Genomic DNA, 19,055 nt, shown 5'->3' with positions numbered 1-19,055 from the left:
ACGCCTCGACTTTTATATTTCAATTTTGCAACATTCACGAAAACTTCATTTACATATAAATATACTGTACATGTACATGCAGTTATTGTGAACATACAATGATATTCCTGTACAAAATGTATATTCATTGGGCCTTTGCCAATTATTGTAATTTTGTTTGTGCCAATAAAATATTTGTATTTATAATTTTAATCAGTTATACGACATAATATTTTTAAAAATAATTTATGAACTGCATTATTGAGCTATACATTACAAAATCGAATCGTAGTGTTTTTACAGAGAAATATACCGAAAAAAGTAAATATTAAATGTAAAAATAGCAAAAACTCCGACATCACGGTCGTGTTTACGTTTTATAACTCACGTTCAGACAATTTGCACTTTATCTTTTACATATTGAAATAGAAAATACAAAAATACTAATAGCAGCGGTTGCATTGCTACTTTTTCTTGTTTTGATATAAATATCACTTTAAGGTTGTTGAGTACGTTGATGTTGAAGGTAATTAAAATATGGGGGGAAAAGGTAGATGGAAACAAACGATTTATTCATGACATTTTGAATTGATTTCGCATTAGCAGCAGTTACTGAAAATACAGGCTTGCCCTTCTTACCCCCTCCCCCCCCCCCAGTTTGATATCCGCCAGCGCTTTTAATTTAATCACGTGACGACGATCAAGGACCATCAAGACCAGGAAGGGAAACCGATAGTCGACATGTCGGATCGTTTGTGTGAAGGTTTGTTGTTTCTTTTAAAAAAAATAATGTATCATGAGAAAGTATGTGACAAATGCATGAATTTCACTTAAAATTTATCAAAAGATTTTGCATGTGCATGTGTATGTGGTTTTAATAAGGTTCTGGATCAGTTATCGGCTTAGTCCGAAATATCTGACGTCTACTTGGCCCTTTTACATGACAAGAAAACATGGCATGTAAAATATCAAAATCGTTAAAACTGGCACGTGAAATATTAAAATCGTCAAAAAGACCAAGAAAACCTCAGATTTTCGGACTTTTATCGGCTAGGACCAGTTATCGGCTAAATCACGAGTTCATGATCGGGTAAATATTTAGGACATATTTATCTTAGATAAATCGGTATATCAGTCGTCTGCTACGAGTAAAGCAACGTTTATTTATTCACTGTATATAGTACGAGGATAGATGCTAAATATATATCGTAAAAAAACCAGTCATTTTACTAGTAAATTTGGGTCGTTAATCTATATACTTTCACTTTAGTGGCGGAATGATAAAATAGGATTAAACAGGTTGGGATTAATCGCCCCAACAGGACATAATAGCCTGTTTGGGATATAATTTTCCAAATGGGATATGAATTTGAAGTGCAAAAAAAAAATATTTTGCTAAAACTATGGTAAGTCCACATTATATAAATAGTGTCTGTTTGGGAGGGTAACAGTTGAAATTGACACCCCGAGAAAACCATTGTCAACCGACGCGAAGCGGAGGTTGACAATGGTTTTCGAGGGGTGTCAATTTCAACTGTTATCCTTCCAAACAGGCACTATTTATTTTGTTATACTGAATGTTTTAATTTTAAAGGATACTTAACTGCTTTAACATAAGAATAACGTGAATTCTACGGCGAACCGTACGCGCATAATTTTCGCGCATGGAACAATTTTTAATGTTACCCGTTGCTAAGTGCGTTGCTAACGCTGAGGGTAATAGAACGGATTATGAACTGCGTCTTAACCAATCAGATTTCAGTATTTAACATGAAAGTATAACAATAGAATAGATGAAATGTAACAACTTTTAGATGTAACCGTACTAATACGGAGAGTGATTCCTCAGTATTTCCAAAAGTTCTGAAGGATCAATCTTACAAACTTTAGGCTTAAAGGAAACTTGTCAACCAAAACTTATTGCATTTAATATACATTAATGCGGATTTATATGATATATGAAAAATTACCAAATCGAATTTTTAGGTCACCTGAGTAAACTCAGGTGACCTATTGCTATCCGTTTTCGTCCGTCGTCGTGCGTTAACAATTTTACATTTTTAAATTCTTAAAAACTACAAGGCTGATTGTTACCATTTTGGTGTGAGGCATCTCTATGGTAAGAGGAATCTAAATTGTGAAATTCATGGCTCTACCACTCCCGGGGCGCCACATGTTGGGCCAAATATGCAAAAAAAAAAAAAGAAGCAAAATTTTCAAAAAACTTCTTCTTTACTCCCACACTTGTGAGGAAACAACTGGTTGCATGTCCATGAGGCCCTCTACCAAAATTGTGAAATTCATGGCCCCTTTGTTAGGGGTTAAGGCTCTATAAGGGTGGGGCGAAGATGGCCATATAGTAAAAATGTTTTAAATCTTAAAAAATCTTCTTCTCCACTCCAACACTTGTGGGCAAAAAACTGAATACATGGTTATGATGTCCACTAAATACTCTACCAAAATTGTGAAATTCATGGCCCCTGGGTCAGGGGTTCAGGACATGAGGGGGGGGGGGCAATATGGCAATATAGTGTTAGTGCATATAATGTTTAAAAATTTTCTCTATTCTCACACATCTGTATAAAAAAAAACTGACCTACAATTATGTTTACCAGGAAGTTTTCTGCTGCAATTTTAAATTTCCTGTCTCCTGGAGTATGGGTGTTGACTCTAAGGCAGGGCCAAAATGGATGTATAGGTGTAAATACATATAATGTTGAAAAATTATCTTCTTTACTCCCACACACCTGAAAGGAAAACTGAATTCATGATTTTATAGACTAGATCTTTCAGTTTTTCGCCAAAATTATAGGTTTCGCAGTTCTTCTTGAGAGATTTCAGGAAGGGAGGTGGTCGTCATTACAAATTTATAATTTTTTCTACTCCAGAATGAAACCTAATTAATTAAATCCATATATAAGAGTCCTCGACAAGTTTGTGCATGTGTTATATGCTACTCGGGTGACCGTTAAGGCCAACTGGCTTCTTGTTTTATTTTTTGCAGTTCACATTTATATCCCATTAGGGATATTACACCCGAACAGGCTATTATATCCCATTGGGGCGATTGGTCGCAACCTGTTAAAATTGATTTTACTTACCTGTTAAACAGTTCATTTTTTGGAATCTGGCATACTATCAATGGTTTTTTTTTTAAATTTCAGATTCTTCTTAAAATCTAGCTATCAGGGCGTCTGACCATGGACCGCCGTAGTTGGGCCCAGGATGTGTTACGTTGTCATCTCTGTAAGACCCCGGGTCCTCCTATGTACTGTGACATTTGTCACATACATCTGTGTAAAGCCTGTGTGGGGGAACATCTTTCTGATGAATCTAAAGATCACAAAGTAGTGCCATTTAAAAAGCGAGTACTTAATCCTAAATGTTTAAAACATTCCACACAATTATGTGACCTTCATTGCAAACAATGTGACATTCCTATTTGTGTGGAGTGTGTCTCTTCTGATGAGCATCTAGGTCATAAAATGGTTGGGATTTTAAAAATAGTAGAAAATAATAGAGAAAATTTACAGAGAGATCTACAAGAATTAGAAAATACCATTTATCCTAAATACCGAGAGATGGCATCAAACATCCAAGTTCAGAAAGCTGATCTGAATAAAAACTCCCTCAAACTTACAACAGCTATAGAAAAACATGGAGAAGATTTGCACAGAGAAATAGACACTGCTATCGAGAAATTTAAAAAGGATGTGATGGAAATGGAATCCAAACACCTGGTTGTCCTTGATAAGCAGGAAAATGAAATCAAACGCAGTATTTCTAAAATTGAACAGAGCATTGCTGATCTGAATGAATTACTGAACTCCAATGATGTCAGCCTTGTTTCTGCTTACAATTCCAGGAATGCTGAATTCAGAAAATTGCCTCCAACATTCACAGTATCCTTGCCAAGATTCACTCCACAGATGATTAACAGAGAACAGATTTATCAGCAGATCGGTTCTTTGTCAGCGTCATCTATCAAAACAGAAGAACAAGGCTACGCTTTGGATTATCCCGGTGCAGATTCCTCTTTCCCGGACAGACCATTCATTGATGTACCACGAATAATCACAGATATAACCACCGAATATGGAGAAACTAACAACTTACGCAGTGTGTCCTGTCTGGGCGATGATGAGGTGTGGACGTGTGGTGATGACAATATGCTAAGACTCTACAACGTCCACGGTAAACTAGTGAAGTCAATCCAAACTAAGTCTAGGAACATGCCAGTGGACATAGCAGTGACACAGAGTGGTGAACTAGTTTATACTGATTACAATGATAGAACTGTGAACATAGTAAAGAATACAAAGATACAGACAGTGGTTAAACTACGGGTATGGAAACCTACCTATGTTTGTATTACATCTGATGATGATTTTCTAGTCGTCATGGAAAATCATTTTATGAAACATGCCAAAGTTGTACGTTACTCTGGCTCCACAGAAAAGCAAACCATTGAATTTGATGACAAAGGAAAACCTCTCTATTCACCGCAAAATCACACCAAATTTATCTGTGAGAAGAAAAACCTAGATATCTGTGTAGCTGACAGTTATACTGATACCAATACGTTAGTTGTAGTCAATCAGGCCGGGAAACTCAAGTTTAGATACACAGGTCCTCCCTTTACTACCAAGGGACCATTTAATCCAACTGGCATCACTACAGACAGCCAGTGTCGGATCCTGACAGCAGACTATTACAACAACTGTATCCACATCCTGGATCAGGACGGACAGTTCCTCCGCTACATTGACAACTGTCATTTGCAGTATCCTTTCGATATATGTGTGGACACCAGAGACAATCTCCTTGTAGCTGAACGCTACACAGGTGAAATGAAGAAAATCCAGTATTTCATTTAAACTAACTGTTTTATTTTATATAAACAAACTATGTTATTTTTTAATTTACAACTCCATAAATAAAGAGGTGTAGCGCCTTTTCCCACTTTTTTGCTTACACCCGCGTTTGAACGGAACGAACCAGTTATAAAAAAGATACAGGAACTTGTCACAATACTATTTTAAGCCTTGATTTTTATAATGGAGTCTGTGTCCATTGATTTGACATAAATTCAGGAAACTTGCATCGAACTTGAATTTGTAGAACCCCATGTATAAAATTAGTTTATATTGTAACCATGTTAACATCAGGAAAATTGCAATAATAAGAGTCTAGTGTCACTGAAAAGATTGGGTGTGCACATACTCAGGGCTATACAAGAGTACTTGAACAAAAACCTAGCAGATAAGATCGATGTAATTTAAACTCTCCATTTAAAAAGACACATTACCACTAGGCCACGCACATTGGATTTGTTTTCAATATACGTGACCATAAACATGATTGTATTAGAAACGTCAATAAATGAAATATTTGTCTAATTTTCAGTAGAAAGATAATGTTATTTTCCTTTGCATCCCTAAAACCCCTGAAATTTTAAATGATGCCGTATAAGATAAAGAAAATTCTTTGAACATGGCAATTGTATATACTTATAATTTGCGTTTCTTTGAATATATTTTACCAAAATATTGTATTACATCTAAATTGTTGGCAAAATCGCACTATACCTCATTACTGTATTTATGCATGTATTAAACAAAAAAATATATAATATCAGTTGTAGACATATTTTATGCATCCAGACTGTTTTATGAATTGAATGTAAATTAAAAAAAATCTTTTTGTTGATTTGATTCTTGCATGAATAAGGATAACATTAAACAAGGACCTAAAATAATGGTCTCGAAGTTTTAGATTATTTGTCACCTCAGTCACCCAGGTGACCTATTGCAATTGGTCTTCATCCGTCGTCGTGCGTTGTGCGTCGTGCGGTGTGCTTCATGCGTTAACAATTTTACATTTTAAACTTCTTAAAAACTATAAAGCCAATTGTTACCTATTTTAACTCACCAAGACGAAGCTGGAGAGAGCCTATGCTATAAGCGCGGCGTCCGAACCTGGTTAAAGTTTTTGTTGCATGTCCTGTATCTACGTTATAACTTGTCACACCTGGACCTACTATGGACTTGGATGCTGAATTTAGGCTCTATGAATTTCAGATGCTGGAAGAGGTTAAGGTTTTTGGAGCAGGTTAAAGTTTTTGGAGCAAGTGCTCTTGATAGCCATTTCTAATTTACGACTAGTCCAAACTTCACCAAACTTGCATGGATGGTGCGTCTTATGATACTAATGCACCTGAAAGGCTTGAATGCTGAATCTGAGCCATATGTTTTGGATGTTTGAGGAGGTTAAGGTTTTTTGGAGCAGGTGCCCTTTGCTAGCCATTTCTTAGTTACTACCACTCCTAACTTGCATGGATGGTATGTGCTATTTTACTCATGTACTTGAGAGGCTTGAATGCTGACTCTGAGCCAAGGTTTTGGATGCTGGATCAAGTTAAGTTTTTTTTTTGCTGGTCAAAGTTTTTAGAGCGCAGGTACCCTTTGATAGACAAATCATAGTTATCATTGGTTCAATCTTTATAAAATTTAAATAGACGATACATCCACAGGCCTGGATGCTGAATCAGAGCCATAGGTTTCAGATGCTGGATCAAGTTAAGTTTTTTTTTTGCTGGTCAAAGTTTTTAGAGCGCAGGTACCCTTTGATAGACAAATCATAGTTATCATTGGTTCAATCTTTATAAAATTTAAATAGACGATACATCCACAGGCCTGGATGCTGAATCAGAGCCATAGGTTTCAGATGCTGGAGGAAGTTAAGTTTTTAGAACAGGTCAAATGTTTAATAGATGATAGTACTGTTTCAAACTTGCATGGTTGATATAAATAGGATATAAATAATCACAGGTAGCTTCAAATACAGATCCTGATCTCTATTATCAAGGTTGCTTAATTACTCAAATTTGCTTGATAGACGTGTGTATTTTCAAATGATATAACAAAATTCTAATAATATAGTATTGTATAATACAATACACTATTATACAGTGATAGTCTTTTGATGAGGTCAATACATGATTTTATAGACCTGATGAGACTATATCGACCGAGATCGAAGTCCGAGGTTGATGATATACTTTCATCAGGTCTATCATGTATAAACCCATGTATTGACTGATATCAGAAGGCTATAACATTACTGTTTTACTATAATTAATCATAAACTAATTCTCTTTAAGCGTATAATAGAAAAATATTTTGTTCATATTGTTTTGGTGTTAATTTTGCTATTATGACGTCAGAATGTATCATGTGCTAAAACCAGTTTTTTGTCATGAACATTTATTTTTAGTATAATGAGGTCTATACATTTTCTATTTTTAGTGTAATAAGGTCTATAACGGAATTCATCTGACAGCAATATACCAGTCATGTGCTTTGAGTACCTCTAAAGTTCACCTCAGTACACTCTCAATCAAAAATAATCGAGTGACGTCACAATAGTTTACACATTGATCCGATAAATTGTTTCGGCGTCAGTAAATTTTGACCATTAATTCATAGTATCAATGGTTTCTATCCTCACGTTCTCGCGATAATCAAAGTAAAAATTTTGAGAAGCATATAAGATGTGTGATTTTAAGAATATCATGCTTTTTAAGTAAATAAAACAGTGTAGTTCGCGTACTTTTATTTTTCAGGGGAGTTTTAATTTACAAAGTCAGACGACACTTAACAAACGTGAACTTTGACGTCACAATAAGGGGAAATTACTCTAATAGAAATTATTGTAAAGTTGCTGAAATTACCGAAATCCTATCAAAATCTTGCAAAGCTTAAGAATGACAATATTTCTGCAGGTACAGGAAACAGTTGTAACTTGCACTCATTTGGATGAATACCCACATTTATTTTATTCACTATAATTACGGTAATTTCCTGGAACGTACACGTAGCATCGCCATTTTTATAAATGGGGTGGGTGGGTGGATGACAGCCTCATCCAAAAAATTTTTGCGAGCAAAAAGAAAAAAATCATGAAAATTCTAACCCCTCAGCTCTTTAGCAGTTTAATGGTTTCTTTATTTTTACTTCCATTTATTACATGCTCCAAATTCCAAAGGGGGGATAAGCACATATTTTAAAGCGTAAATTAAAGAAAAAATTAAAAAATCATTTTTTTTTTGAAAAGTGGAGGGGGTAAATCCATGATAAGTTGATTTTCTATGTGTAAATTGAAAAAAAAAAAATTTTTAACGGGGGGGGGGGGGGCGGGAGGGGGTGTCGGGATGCTCTATAAAGATTCAATTTTTAAATGTAAGTTTAAGAAAAAAAATGTCTATGTCTAAAAATTTCTACTGCAAAAAAGGGGATAAACCGACGTTACAATCACTTTAAAAGAGGAGATACAGTGCAATGAACATTTTTATTAAAATCTTTATTAAAAAACAACACTGTATCTGAGATTAAACTATTGTTTTACTTATTAATAAAAAAATGTAACAAATCTTATAAACTATGAATAATGAAAATTTACTGAAAATTGGTATGGTTTATTTAATTTTTCAATCAAATTCATTTACGTTGTTAATTTTATTTTTATTGATTTATCATAATTCATTATTTGATCACATCCTGTGCTCGCCCCAACGGTCGCACCGTAAAACATATTATTGTAATTTGTATAATAATAATAATGAAAATCAAGCTTTCATAACAATAGTACAGGTTTCAATTTAAGTATAAAACCTTACGTCATAATAATTTAAGAATGACGTTATAATGCTCATGGGGAGATTTATTTCATACTGACAATGTCAGGGATATACGTGGTCTCCACGTGACTGCTCTTAACCACTGATTTTCTTACAATTCAGCAGGAGATAAGATATTGTATCATATGATACTATATTGTATTATATTTTATTTTATGATATGTTCTTATGTGATCAAATAATATAATAGATAAAACGATACATTACCGTATTATATAATACAATATCACATCTTGATACAATGTCATATCATATGTAACAATATCATATTGTATCATTGTATCATTATATATCGCAGTAATATATTGTATAATATGATATTTCATATGGCACGATATTGTATTATATCATACGATGCAATATCGCATTTTATATTAGTGTATTGATAAACATTGTTTCCACATTACCGCTTGAAATTAACAAATGATTATCAAACAATTTAAAACATGATAAACGTTATTGTGTCAAACCACACTACAGTATCCATGAATATCCAAGATCATTAACTTTGATTTTCGTATAATATGATAAAGGTGGTCTCACAAAGATGATGCCTCGTCTCTGTGAAATTTGTAAACTGTGATAACTTATGTTTTATATGAAGCATTTCTGTGGTAAGAGAAATTAATATTGTGTAATCCATGGCTCCACCATACAATCCCCGGGGCACCACGGGCAATGCAAAATATGCAAAAAAGCCTTCTTCTCTACTTACACTATTTTCTACTTTGGAGAAAAACTAAATGTATTGTAATGATGTCTAGAAGCCCGCTACCAAAAATTGTGAAATCCATGACACCTTGGTCTTCTTGGTGAGGCTAATATGGCCACATAGTAAAAGTGTATTGAATCTTAGATAATATTCTTCTTTACTTCCATATACATTAAAATAAAATTTCGAGAAAAACTAAAAGCCCTCTACAATAATTGTGATTTTCACGACAGCTGGGACAAGGGTTAAGGAACTAGGATGGGATTTATATGGCCATGTAGAAAAAATAAATTAAATCATTAAAAAAATGTTTTTCTCTACTCCCATATACATTAGATGAAAAAAACCTAAATGCATGGTAATGATGTCCATAAAGTCCTTTACAAAAACTGTGAAATTCATGGATCATAGGTCAGGGGTTCAGGCCCTAAGGCGGAGCCAAATGTGGCCACGGTGAAATTGTGTTGATTTTGTATTTTCTTCTGTACTATCAGTTGTGGTAGATAAAGTCATGCATTGTTATTCTATTCATATTTTAATGTCCCGATATTAAATGGTGGGATTCGTGGTCCCAAGACCATTGGACATAAGTGGAGGCCCGGGGGGGGGGGGGGGGGGGATTAATATGACCATATATTGAACATAAAGTTTTATTACGTACGTAACATTGTACGTCCTTGCTATTTATTATCCATTTACAATTTTTTAACTTTTAATTTGATTACTTTTGACTGAATATTCAATAATGTTGCAATCGTGAATACCCAACACCCAGTAAGTTTGACATTCGTGCGATTGTCCCTACCCTTACGATTTTATGCATTTGTGCTTACTATTAATTTGACGAAACATTTGAACGGTTTTTTGTGTTTTGTATAATTTTGTATAATTTGTAATTAGACGGCCCATTTTGGTAATCTCAAATTCATTGCTGTCAGAATTGCCATGTCAATTATCAATAAACTTGTTGATTCAACCCATCTTATCATTATTCAACATGTATCCACCACATGGGAAATAAAGATAAATGTGGTTTTCAGTAAAGTTTCGATCAGTATTTATTGGAAAAAAAATTCGAATCTCATACATTGTCAAAGTGTTTTAGTTTTTATAGAAATTAAAACAAAAATCACTTTCCTCTGTATGATTATCTTTGGCATACATACACAGTTGATGATCACATCATTTGAAAGTTTTCTTTGAAACAGGCATTAACACAATTTCAATAAATGATTCAAAGACTAAAGTGACAAAATAGTCGAACATGAAAAGGCAAGTTCTACAAATGTATATAAAGAGAAAAGAAATTCAATGTAGTTCCGTGGAATTCAAAACATAAGTTTTACACCTTGCTGATAATAGCGAAGTCTTATGCCAAAGATAATGAGATGATCGACAAGATGCTTAAATGCCAACTTTAAAGAATTACATGTATCAGTTACAGCGAGCGCAGCTCGCATGCGCGAAGCGACTCTACCGGCAAGGCGTGTGTGAATAGAAAATTCGAACTAGTTGCACATTCATTCAACGGATTTTTTTGGCGTCAGTAAATCGGACCAGTTATGCATTGTTTTAATCGTCCCAGTAGTTCCCTGTTATCATGGCAATTTTCACCACTTCACACTCTCACGAGAATCAGCAAGACAATAAAAACAATAACGATGTATAGACATACCTCTAAAGTTCACCTCAGTACACTCTCAATCAAAAATAATCGAGTGACGTCACAATGGTTTACACATTGATCCGATAGATTTTTTCTGCGTCAGAAAAGTCATAGTACCCATAGTTTCCAGCCTCACGTTCTCGCGAGAATCAAAGTACATATAAATGTGTATTTTAAGAACATCATGCTTTTTAAGTAAATAAAACAGTATACTTCGCGTACTTTTATTTTTCAGGGGAGTTTTAATTTACAAAGTCAGACGACACTTAACCAACGTGAACTTTGACGTCACAATAAGGGGATATTACTCTAACTAAAGTTAATGTAAATCTGCTTAAATTCCTCTCAAAATCTTGCAAAGCTAAGAATGAGGACATTTTTTCAGATATAGGAAACAGTTGTAACTTGCACTCGTTTGAATGAATGCTAACATTTATTTTATTCACTATAATTACGGTAACGTTAATTCCCTTATTATAAAAGCATATAATTATTCAATCAACAGGGGTTTTCCATACTAGTTTATGGATTAAATGGTACCAGACCCGTAAAAAAATAATAATTTAAAGGTTTTGTTTTCTCTATTTTTTGCTCTTTTTTATCAAGTAAGTCTGAATAGATTCCAAATTATAATCAGATCAAGTTAAGTCCCTAGTTTCAAAATAGCTTTTCCATTGTATCTAAATCTGAATACTTGATGCATTGAAATTCCCATTTCTGGAAAAGTTTAAAAGACCTATAGACCAAAGTTTGAAAACTCAGGAAAACCTCTGTTTACTGAAAAGTATTTGACGTTTAAATTGATTATTGACTTTTTAGCCGATATAAATTATGAAAATTTTACATGTAGTTAGAAAAATCATTAACTATAAATGTCATTGGCATGAATACTGGTATATATAAAATCTCTAAAATTGATGAAGCTGATGTCTTTGTTTGATTAGGAAAGCACAAATAGCCCAGTCCCTGTAGTTCCAAACTGCTATGTTCATGTTAGAGATACTTTTTGCTCTGAAATGGCTTTTCTCGCTCTGTTTTGCAATGACTGAATGTTCCCATGCATCCTTTTTTACCACTGCATGATAGCAAGCATTCTCGTTTTTTTCTTTTAGAATCGATCTAGTTGTATAGTTTGGATATTCTAAAAGAGATGAAAGTTTATACATGTATAATGCTTGATCCTTGTCCGATTTTTGTCAACCTTTAAAAAATATGTAGTCACTATTTTCATGTAGATTTTGGAAAATATACTTTTTTCATTTAATTAGGAAAACAAATCAGAAAAAATAAATAAAATATTGTTCTTCACATACATGTGGTAGGTGACAATTACCTATCATCGTGGTATACAATGTAGTTAAAACTTCTAAAATATGAAGATTATTAAGAAATCAAAATAAAGGACTATCATTGAAAAATTATAAAACTGTTTAGCTTTGAAAAGAAAAGAACTGTGGTAGGAAATTTACAGAAGTAATGGTTGTGCCCGCTGTATAAATACAGGAAGCATGTTGTGTTGGCATGGAGGCCGCCATTACCCGAGATGACGCCGTCATTACTGCGTATCGCGCCCATGGCTGGACGTATGTCCGGGGCATCAGTGTTCTCGGGGTCCTAGCGGAACTGACAGGTAGTACAGGGGAGATCACTCTTGGTTCCCCCTTCTACAGTCTGGGTTGCGGTTCTTTGTGTTCATACATGTAACAGCGTAACTGGAGTGTGTATAATCATAGATCATTCTAACATTGTGTTTATAGATTTCACTCTTTTGTGATATAGGCCTTATAGTTTATATTAACTATGCATGCTTGTGGTGTATGGGGTGAAATCATTCATGTTAACTTATTGTTTGGAATTCGTGCATGCCAAATGAATTTTAAAAGGTTGCAGTGTGTTGCACTTAGAATTAATATCCTAGCTTTTGAATACCACTGCTTTATTTTTAACATGTACAGCATAGCTACTGCACAATATTCACAGGTAACATATACATTCTTTCATCTATTAATAATACATCATTCATATTAAACTATATTTTTTTGGAAAGAAAATATACACAAACTGGTCTGATGATAAAAAGGAATGAGTGGAAAGGGAGAGGGGACACGGAATTAGTAGAAGGGGTAGGTAGTGTTATGGTAAAAAAATTCCGGGAGGGGAGGGAGAATTGTAAAAAGACAGTTATGAATGCTATATTTTTCCTCTCCAAGCTCTATACTGTACATGTTTCCCGCAAATTCCCTATAGCATGCAGTCCCTAACCTTCTCTGGCTTAAAGCGGCATCTTGCAGCACCATCTACCGGTAGTTTCTTCGACTCCAGTGTACATGGTTTTTGGGAATTGTTTTTACTGTAGGAGGCTGTCTGTGTAGGGATGAAGTCAAGCATTACAAAGATGACGCTGTGATCACAGCTTACAGAGCTCATGGCTGGACCTACGTAAGGGGTGTGGCCCCACATGCGATCCTGGGGGAGTTGACAGGTAGAAATATTGCTGTGTCCCCCCATGAGATGGCGGGTAAACTGCATGCCCTGAAAATGTGACCTACATTGTAGTGACAGAAGGATTATAAGAGATGTTCCAATTTTCCCTACCGGCTTTGTTTTCTCTATCTCTATTTTGATGATTTTCTTTTGAGTTTTTTTTCTAAATTTGACATTTTTTTTTTAGTTTTGATGATTTTTTTTTATTTTGGATTACTATTTAACCATCTTCATTCTTATTGATGCACTAGCAATTTATTAAAATCATCATTACCAGTATTTTATTTAAACAAAGTTACTAACCACAACTAAAACTAGTATAAGATATTGCACAATACTAATACGGTAATTCTTTCACGGCAGTAATGTGAAATGATGAAAGCATTTTAATACTTTTCATCTATTGATGTACATTTTTGAATTTCAACCAGATCATTGTATCTTCCATTAATTTTACTGAAGCAATAAATATAACTTGAACTCAAATTTTCTTGTATTGGGACTAATAATCCAAACTTTAATTTTCACTTCATCTACCTGGTATTTTACTTCTATCTGACAGTGTGTTATTTTTTGTTCTCCTTTAGGTCGAGCATCCGGTTGTGCTAAAGGCAAAGGTGGCTCCATGCACATGTACACCAAGAACTTCTATGGTGGCAATGGAATTGTGGGGGCCAAGGTCTGTTTTTATGTTGCCTCTCTCTTACAGTATACTGTCAACAGAGTATTATAATATACATGTATGTTGATACAGATTGATGTATCATCAAGTTCATGTTCCCAGTTATAAAAAAAAATCTGGCCAAATAAATGATGTTGAAAAGCAGTACCTGTTGAATTCATTAACCTCCTATTTTTTTGTCTTTTTTAAAAATTTTATGCTTTAAAAGAATTGAATTTCAGAACTTTGTCAAATGAATAATGTGCTCCCATCCATTCAGAATTGTTGAACACATGCATAAACTGTGGCTTCATCAATATTTGTTGAATACAATATTTCATAGATTTCATTGTTGAGGTGATTAAGGACATTAAATTGTTATCATGCCATATCAAATAACATGTTGTGCATGTATTGATCATTGATTAATTGGCCACAAATTTAAATATATGAATCCTTGAATTTCAAACTGTCATTCCCTTCATAAAAATGTATGCCCTGCAGCCAATGAGTAAACTACAGTACTGTGTTCACCCCCCCCCCCAACCCCTAAGAAAATACCAATATGTAATATATATATATATCATTTCTCTTGGACAGGTGCCCCTTGGAGCAGGCATTGCATTTGGGCTGAAATACGAGAACAAGCCCAACATCTGTGTGACCCTGTACGGTGACGGGGCTGCTAACCAGGGTCAGCTGTTCGAGGCCTACAACGTGGCTAAACTGTGGAACCTGCCCTGTGTGTTTGTGTGTGAGAACAACGGATACGGAATGGGAACCAGCGTAGAGAGGGCGTCAGCCAGCACCGACTATTACACCCGCGGGGACTACATACCAGGAATGAGGGTAAAGGCTTTTTTCAATTTTTGAGATGTTAAAACTGTCTTTAGTAAAAAAGAATGTGATTTTAATTTATGGTTTCAGAAAAATTGAAATTCTATTGAAACTTACTCAAACCAGTACATTGTAAAATGGTTGATGATTTCTATGGATTTCAATACTTGCATATCCAAATTTGAAAAACAAATACGCTTTTGTAACAGTTAATGTAATGTGTCATTCATGATTTTATTATGAAGATATTATGGTGACATCTAAAACAATTAGCAGGAATTGAACCCCAGGTACTGGTAATTAACATTCATTGTATGCGAGCCATTGACATGAAACCATAACTGTTAATGTCCTTTGTTAGATTGATGGTATGGATGTTCTGGCTGTCAGGGAAGCCACAGAATTTGCCAGAGAGTACGCCCTGAACAATGGACCCATCCTTATTGAGGCAGCTACCTACCGTTACCATGGACACAGTATGAGTGACACAGGAACAAGGTATTGACACATTTTAAAAGGCAGGGTATTTGAATAAGCATAAAAATCAGAAGATGACCAAACAAATTTTAATGTTTTGTTCATAAGTTGCTTCGAACATTCACTTTTTGCTGCATCTGTTAAATTTGATAACTGCCAGATTTAAAAAACCCCCCTCAATTTTTAGGTTTATAAGACAAGATTGACATACAAATATGTTTTTCAGGATTTTTTTTTAATCTTCAGTACCTAAACGTGTGATTAATGAAGGGAGAAACCATAAATAACACAAATTAAAAATATTGATAACTAGATACGATCTCGTTACGAGTAACGAGTAGGTCTTCCGTTCACTTTTTTAAACGATTCGATTAAAATATCAATGAAATTTCAGAATTATCCCTCAACCACTTCCTTTTAGATAATGTATACGATTGTCAATATCCTTTAAAATGCTTAACAAAGAGTTTTGCTTTTTAACATACAGCACATTAAAGATTTAAGATTTTAGTCCCCTAAAATCTCTAAATACGTCATCAATGGGTTTGGAAATGAGTTTTACAAACTGATATTGCCGCGATCAACAACTTTGCTTCTATAATGCATTACAAAATCTTGATCATTTTTAACGTATGAGTAATAGAGTTGAAGAGTCTATAGGCCCCTAATTTAAGGGGCCAGCCCCTTTTTCTTGATTTTATACGAAAGGTCTCATGAATACTAACATTTTTTGTTCTTACATCAATCTAAAATTGTTGATCACTTTTGAGATACAAATGATTGAATATTTTAGGGGCCAGCCCTCTAGATTCTTAATGGGGACAGAAATTCGTGTTTTGATAAGTAGAATCAATTTAAATCATTTAATCAAACATTTTCTCTTCTTTGATGTCTAACAAAATGTATACTTCTCTAGTTATTTTTCGTCAAAGTTTAAGTACTTTGGCCCCTAAAAACCCCTAATTACGTAATAAATGGGCGTGGCAATGATTTTTTTCAAATAGATATTGGTACGATCAACAACTTTGCTTCTATAATGCATTACAAAATCTTTATCGTTTTTAAGTTATTTGTAATAGAGATTACGAGTGTCTTGGCCCCTAATTTAAGGGGCCAGCCCCTTTTTCTTGATTTTGTTGGAAAGAACGTTTAATTATCTACTACTTTTGTTATATATGTCTTAACAAAATATCAACTGATAAAAAGATACAGATCAAAACGTATGAAAATTCTGAATAAAAATTCGTACCCAATTTTCGTGCCGAGGCGAGCTCCAAGAAATGGCGCCATTGGCGTAAAACAAAATAATAGTGCATAACTTCAGACTATAGGCTACCTATCCTGAAAATTTCATAGTCATACCTCTGATAGTTTCTGAGATCAGCTCTGCACAAAATAGGTCGTAAAAAACTACAAAATGGCCGATAATTCGTTACCGGAAGTGACGACATCAAGAATTGCAAAAACATATAAAATTCAGATCATGACTTATTATCTGTGAAAAAATGGCTGATATCGGCCAAATAGTTTTCGAGAAATCGCGTGCACAAAATTTGGAAAAAATAATAATAATAATAAGAAACAGTACGAAAACTATAAGGTCTTCCGTTGGAAACGGAAGACCTTAATTATGCAATTTATATTTGGTGGAGATTATTTATTTTGACTTTTTAAAAAAATTGTTCAGGTGTTTACTCTTCAAATTATCTTCAACTTGATGCCATGTGGCCCTTCAGGCCTTTGATTTCAAACAATTCATGTGCCTTTATCGTCTTGTATTTTCCATATCCACATGTGTGCTGTTTTACATCATTTGCTGTAGTTTAAGTTGATGATTTATTTGTGCTTGATCAGCTATCGAGCCCGGGAAGAGATCAAGGAGATGAGAGAGACCAGGGACCCAATCACCGTCTTCAGGCGCAAGATTTTGGAGTGCAATCTGGTGACTCCGGAAGAGTTGAAGGTAGGTTATTTCCCTTGGGGCAGTATACAGTGGAGTTACTGTATTTCAGTTTAATGTTTATTTACATTCTGATAGTTCAAAAAGTACTTACCGTATTACAGAAAATGACACTTTTCTCTAGTACCTGTAGATAAAAAGGGGTTTATTAGTAAACTTATTTCTTAAGGAATACAGATTTCTATTCACATTTTGTAGAGAGAATCTTTCACAAATTACCTTTCTTGTCTTAAGTCTGTAAGCCTTGACATTTATCTATTATGCCTACAATTGCATAATTCAGATTATTTTGACATATATATAGCATTTTGTAGAGAGAATCTTTCACAAATTACCTTTCTTGTCTTAAGTTTGTAAGTCTCGACATTTATCTATTATGCCTACAATAATCAATTGCATAATTCATATTATTTCGACACTTTTCTTAAAAGTATAAAATAATTTTTTTCCAAAAGAAATTTTATATGATAAACAAAAAGTCAGATGAGAGAAAAGTTACATGTACATTTTATGTTTGTTTATATAAATTTGTATATTTTAGAGTTTTTGACACCCCGTGACTTTTACTTTTTATGACAGTACGTCACAACATGGCAATTTAATTTACTGTGAAACTGTTTTTGTCACCACTCATAGCACAATGGATATAGCTCCGGAGGTCCTGAGTTCGAATATACATTGTAGCTGGGACCTCTGTTTTTATGAAAAGCAATACATTTTTAGAAAGTGACTTTTTTCTGTAATTTTTAAGTCGAAAACATGCTTAAATTCCATATCTTTAAGGAATATAAAAAAAATCATTTCTATTTTAAGCTAGTCCAGAGGGTGTAGAAGACCCTTAAATTGGATATTAAATAGAGTATATTTAGATATATACACGTAATTCTGATCAAGTGATAGAGACTCTCTCTCTCTCTCTCTCTCTCTCTCTCTCTCTCAGAAGGCCTTACATATAGTTTAAGGTTTTTTGTCCTTTTTTATAGAAAGTAGATATAGAGGTTTGACAAAGAGATAGACAAGGCAGCAGACCAGGCCAAGAAAGACCCAGAAATCCCCCTGGGGGAGCTGTACAACAATATCTACATCCACCCCGACCCAGACTATACCGTCCGAGGCTGTGACCCCAGCATCAGGGTCATTTCCCACTGAGGTCAGAGGGTCAGTGAGAGAGGTCACAGGTCAAAGGGAAGAAAGATCTATATAACTTAATCATCTGGTGTTGTGATAGAGTTGACAGTGTCGGAAAAACAGATTGTTGTTATCTTTGTTTTGTTTTTGAATCCATATTGGAATGATAATACTCCATTATAACAAGAGATCTTTTAATATCAATTATAGAGGTTTTATGATGTCAATATTGAATTTAAGAATTAACATATCTCCACATGACTAGCTCTACACAGTAACCATTACTGTGAATATTAACCGGTAGTTAAAAATTTTGAAGCATTTTACTACAGTAATATTGTTCCGTTTGCTAGGATTTTGTAGTCACAGTTTTAATTTATACAAATTGCAACATGAAGCAATTATTTCTTTATGCTATGTAAATGACTACATGTACATGTACTTTGCTTTGAT

General features: G+C 34.2%; 2 protein-coding genes across 2 annotated transcripts; both read left to right on the top strand.

Moving 5' to 3' along the window:
- Positions 1-609: 609 nt before the first annotated feature.
- Positions 610-5,663, top strand: LOC105332344 (E3 ubiquitin-protein ligase TRIM71-like). Its single transcript, XM_011434903.4, has 2 exons — positions 610-742; positions 3,144-5,663. Exon 2 carries the CDS (start codon positions 3,180-3,182, stop codon positions 4,854-4,856), a length of 1,677 nt encoding a protein of 558 aa, XP_011433205.3. The 5' UTR covers positions 610-742; positions 3,144-3,179; the 3' UTR covers positions 4,857-5,663.
- Positions 5,664-12,576: 6,913 nt separating this feature from the next.
- LOC136269703 (pyruvate dehydrogenase E1 component subunit alpha, somatic form, mitochondrial-like) lies at positions 12,577-18,606 on the top strand. The gene is made up of 8 exons (XM_066072454.1): positions 12,577-12,755; positions 13,103-13,178; positions 13,378-13,537; positions 14,127-14,218; positions 14,801-15,049; positions 15,399-15,535; positions 17,369-17,477; positions 18,458-18,606. Exons 1-8 carry the CDS (start codon positions 12,577-12,579, stop codon positions 18,476-18,478), a joined length of 1,023 nt encoding a protein of 340 aa, XP_065928526.1. The 3' UTR covers positions 18,479-18,606.
- Positions 18,607-19,055: the final 449 nt, after the last annotated feature.

This window comes from Magallana gigas, chromosome 9, assembly GCF_963853765.1.
Source record: "Magallana gigas chromosome 9, xbMagGiga1.1, whole genome shotgun sequence".
Classification (NCBI taxonomy): Eukaryota; Metazoa; Mollusca; class Bivalvia; order Ostreida; family Ostreidae; genus Magallana; species Magallana gigas.
This window is presented reverse-complemented; position numbering and strand designations above follow the sequence as displayed.

Bases quoted from the DNA above. Each gene is read 5' to 3' on its own strand.
- LOC136269703 (XM_066072454.1), top strand. From the start codon at position 12,577: ATGGAGGCCGCCATTACCCGAGATGACGCCGTCATTACTGCGTATCGC. The intron at 13,538-14,126 runs GTAGAAATATTG...GTTCTCCTTTAG, and splicing joins GATCCTGGGGGAGTTGACAG to GTCGAGCATCCGGTTGTGCT. The intron at 15,050-15,398 runs GTAAAGGCTTTT...GTCCTTTGTTAG, and splicing joins ACTACATACCAGGAATGAGG to ATTGATGGTATGGATGTTCT.
- LOC105332344 (XM_011434903.4), top strand. From the start codon at position 3,180: ATGGACCGCCGTAGTTGGGCCCAGGATGTGTTACGTTGTCATCTCTGT.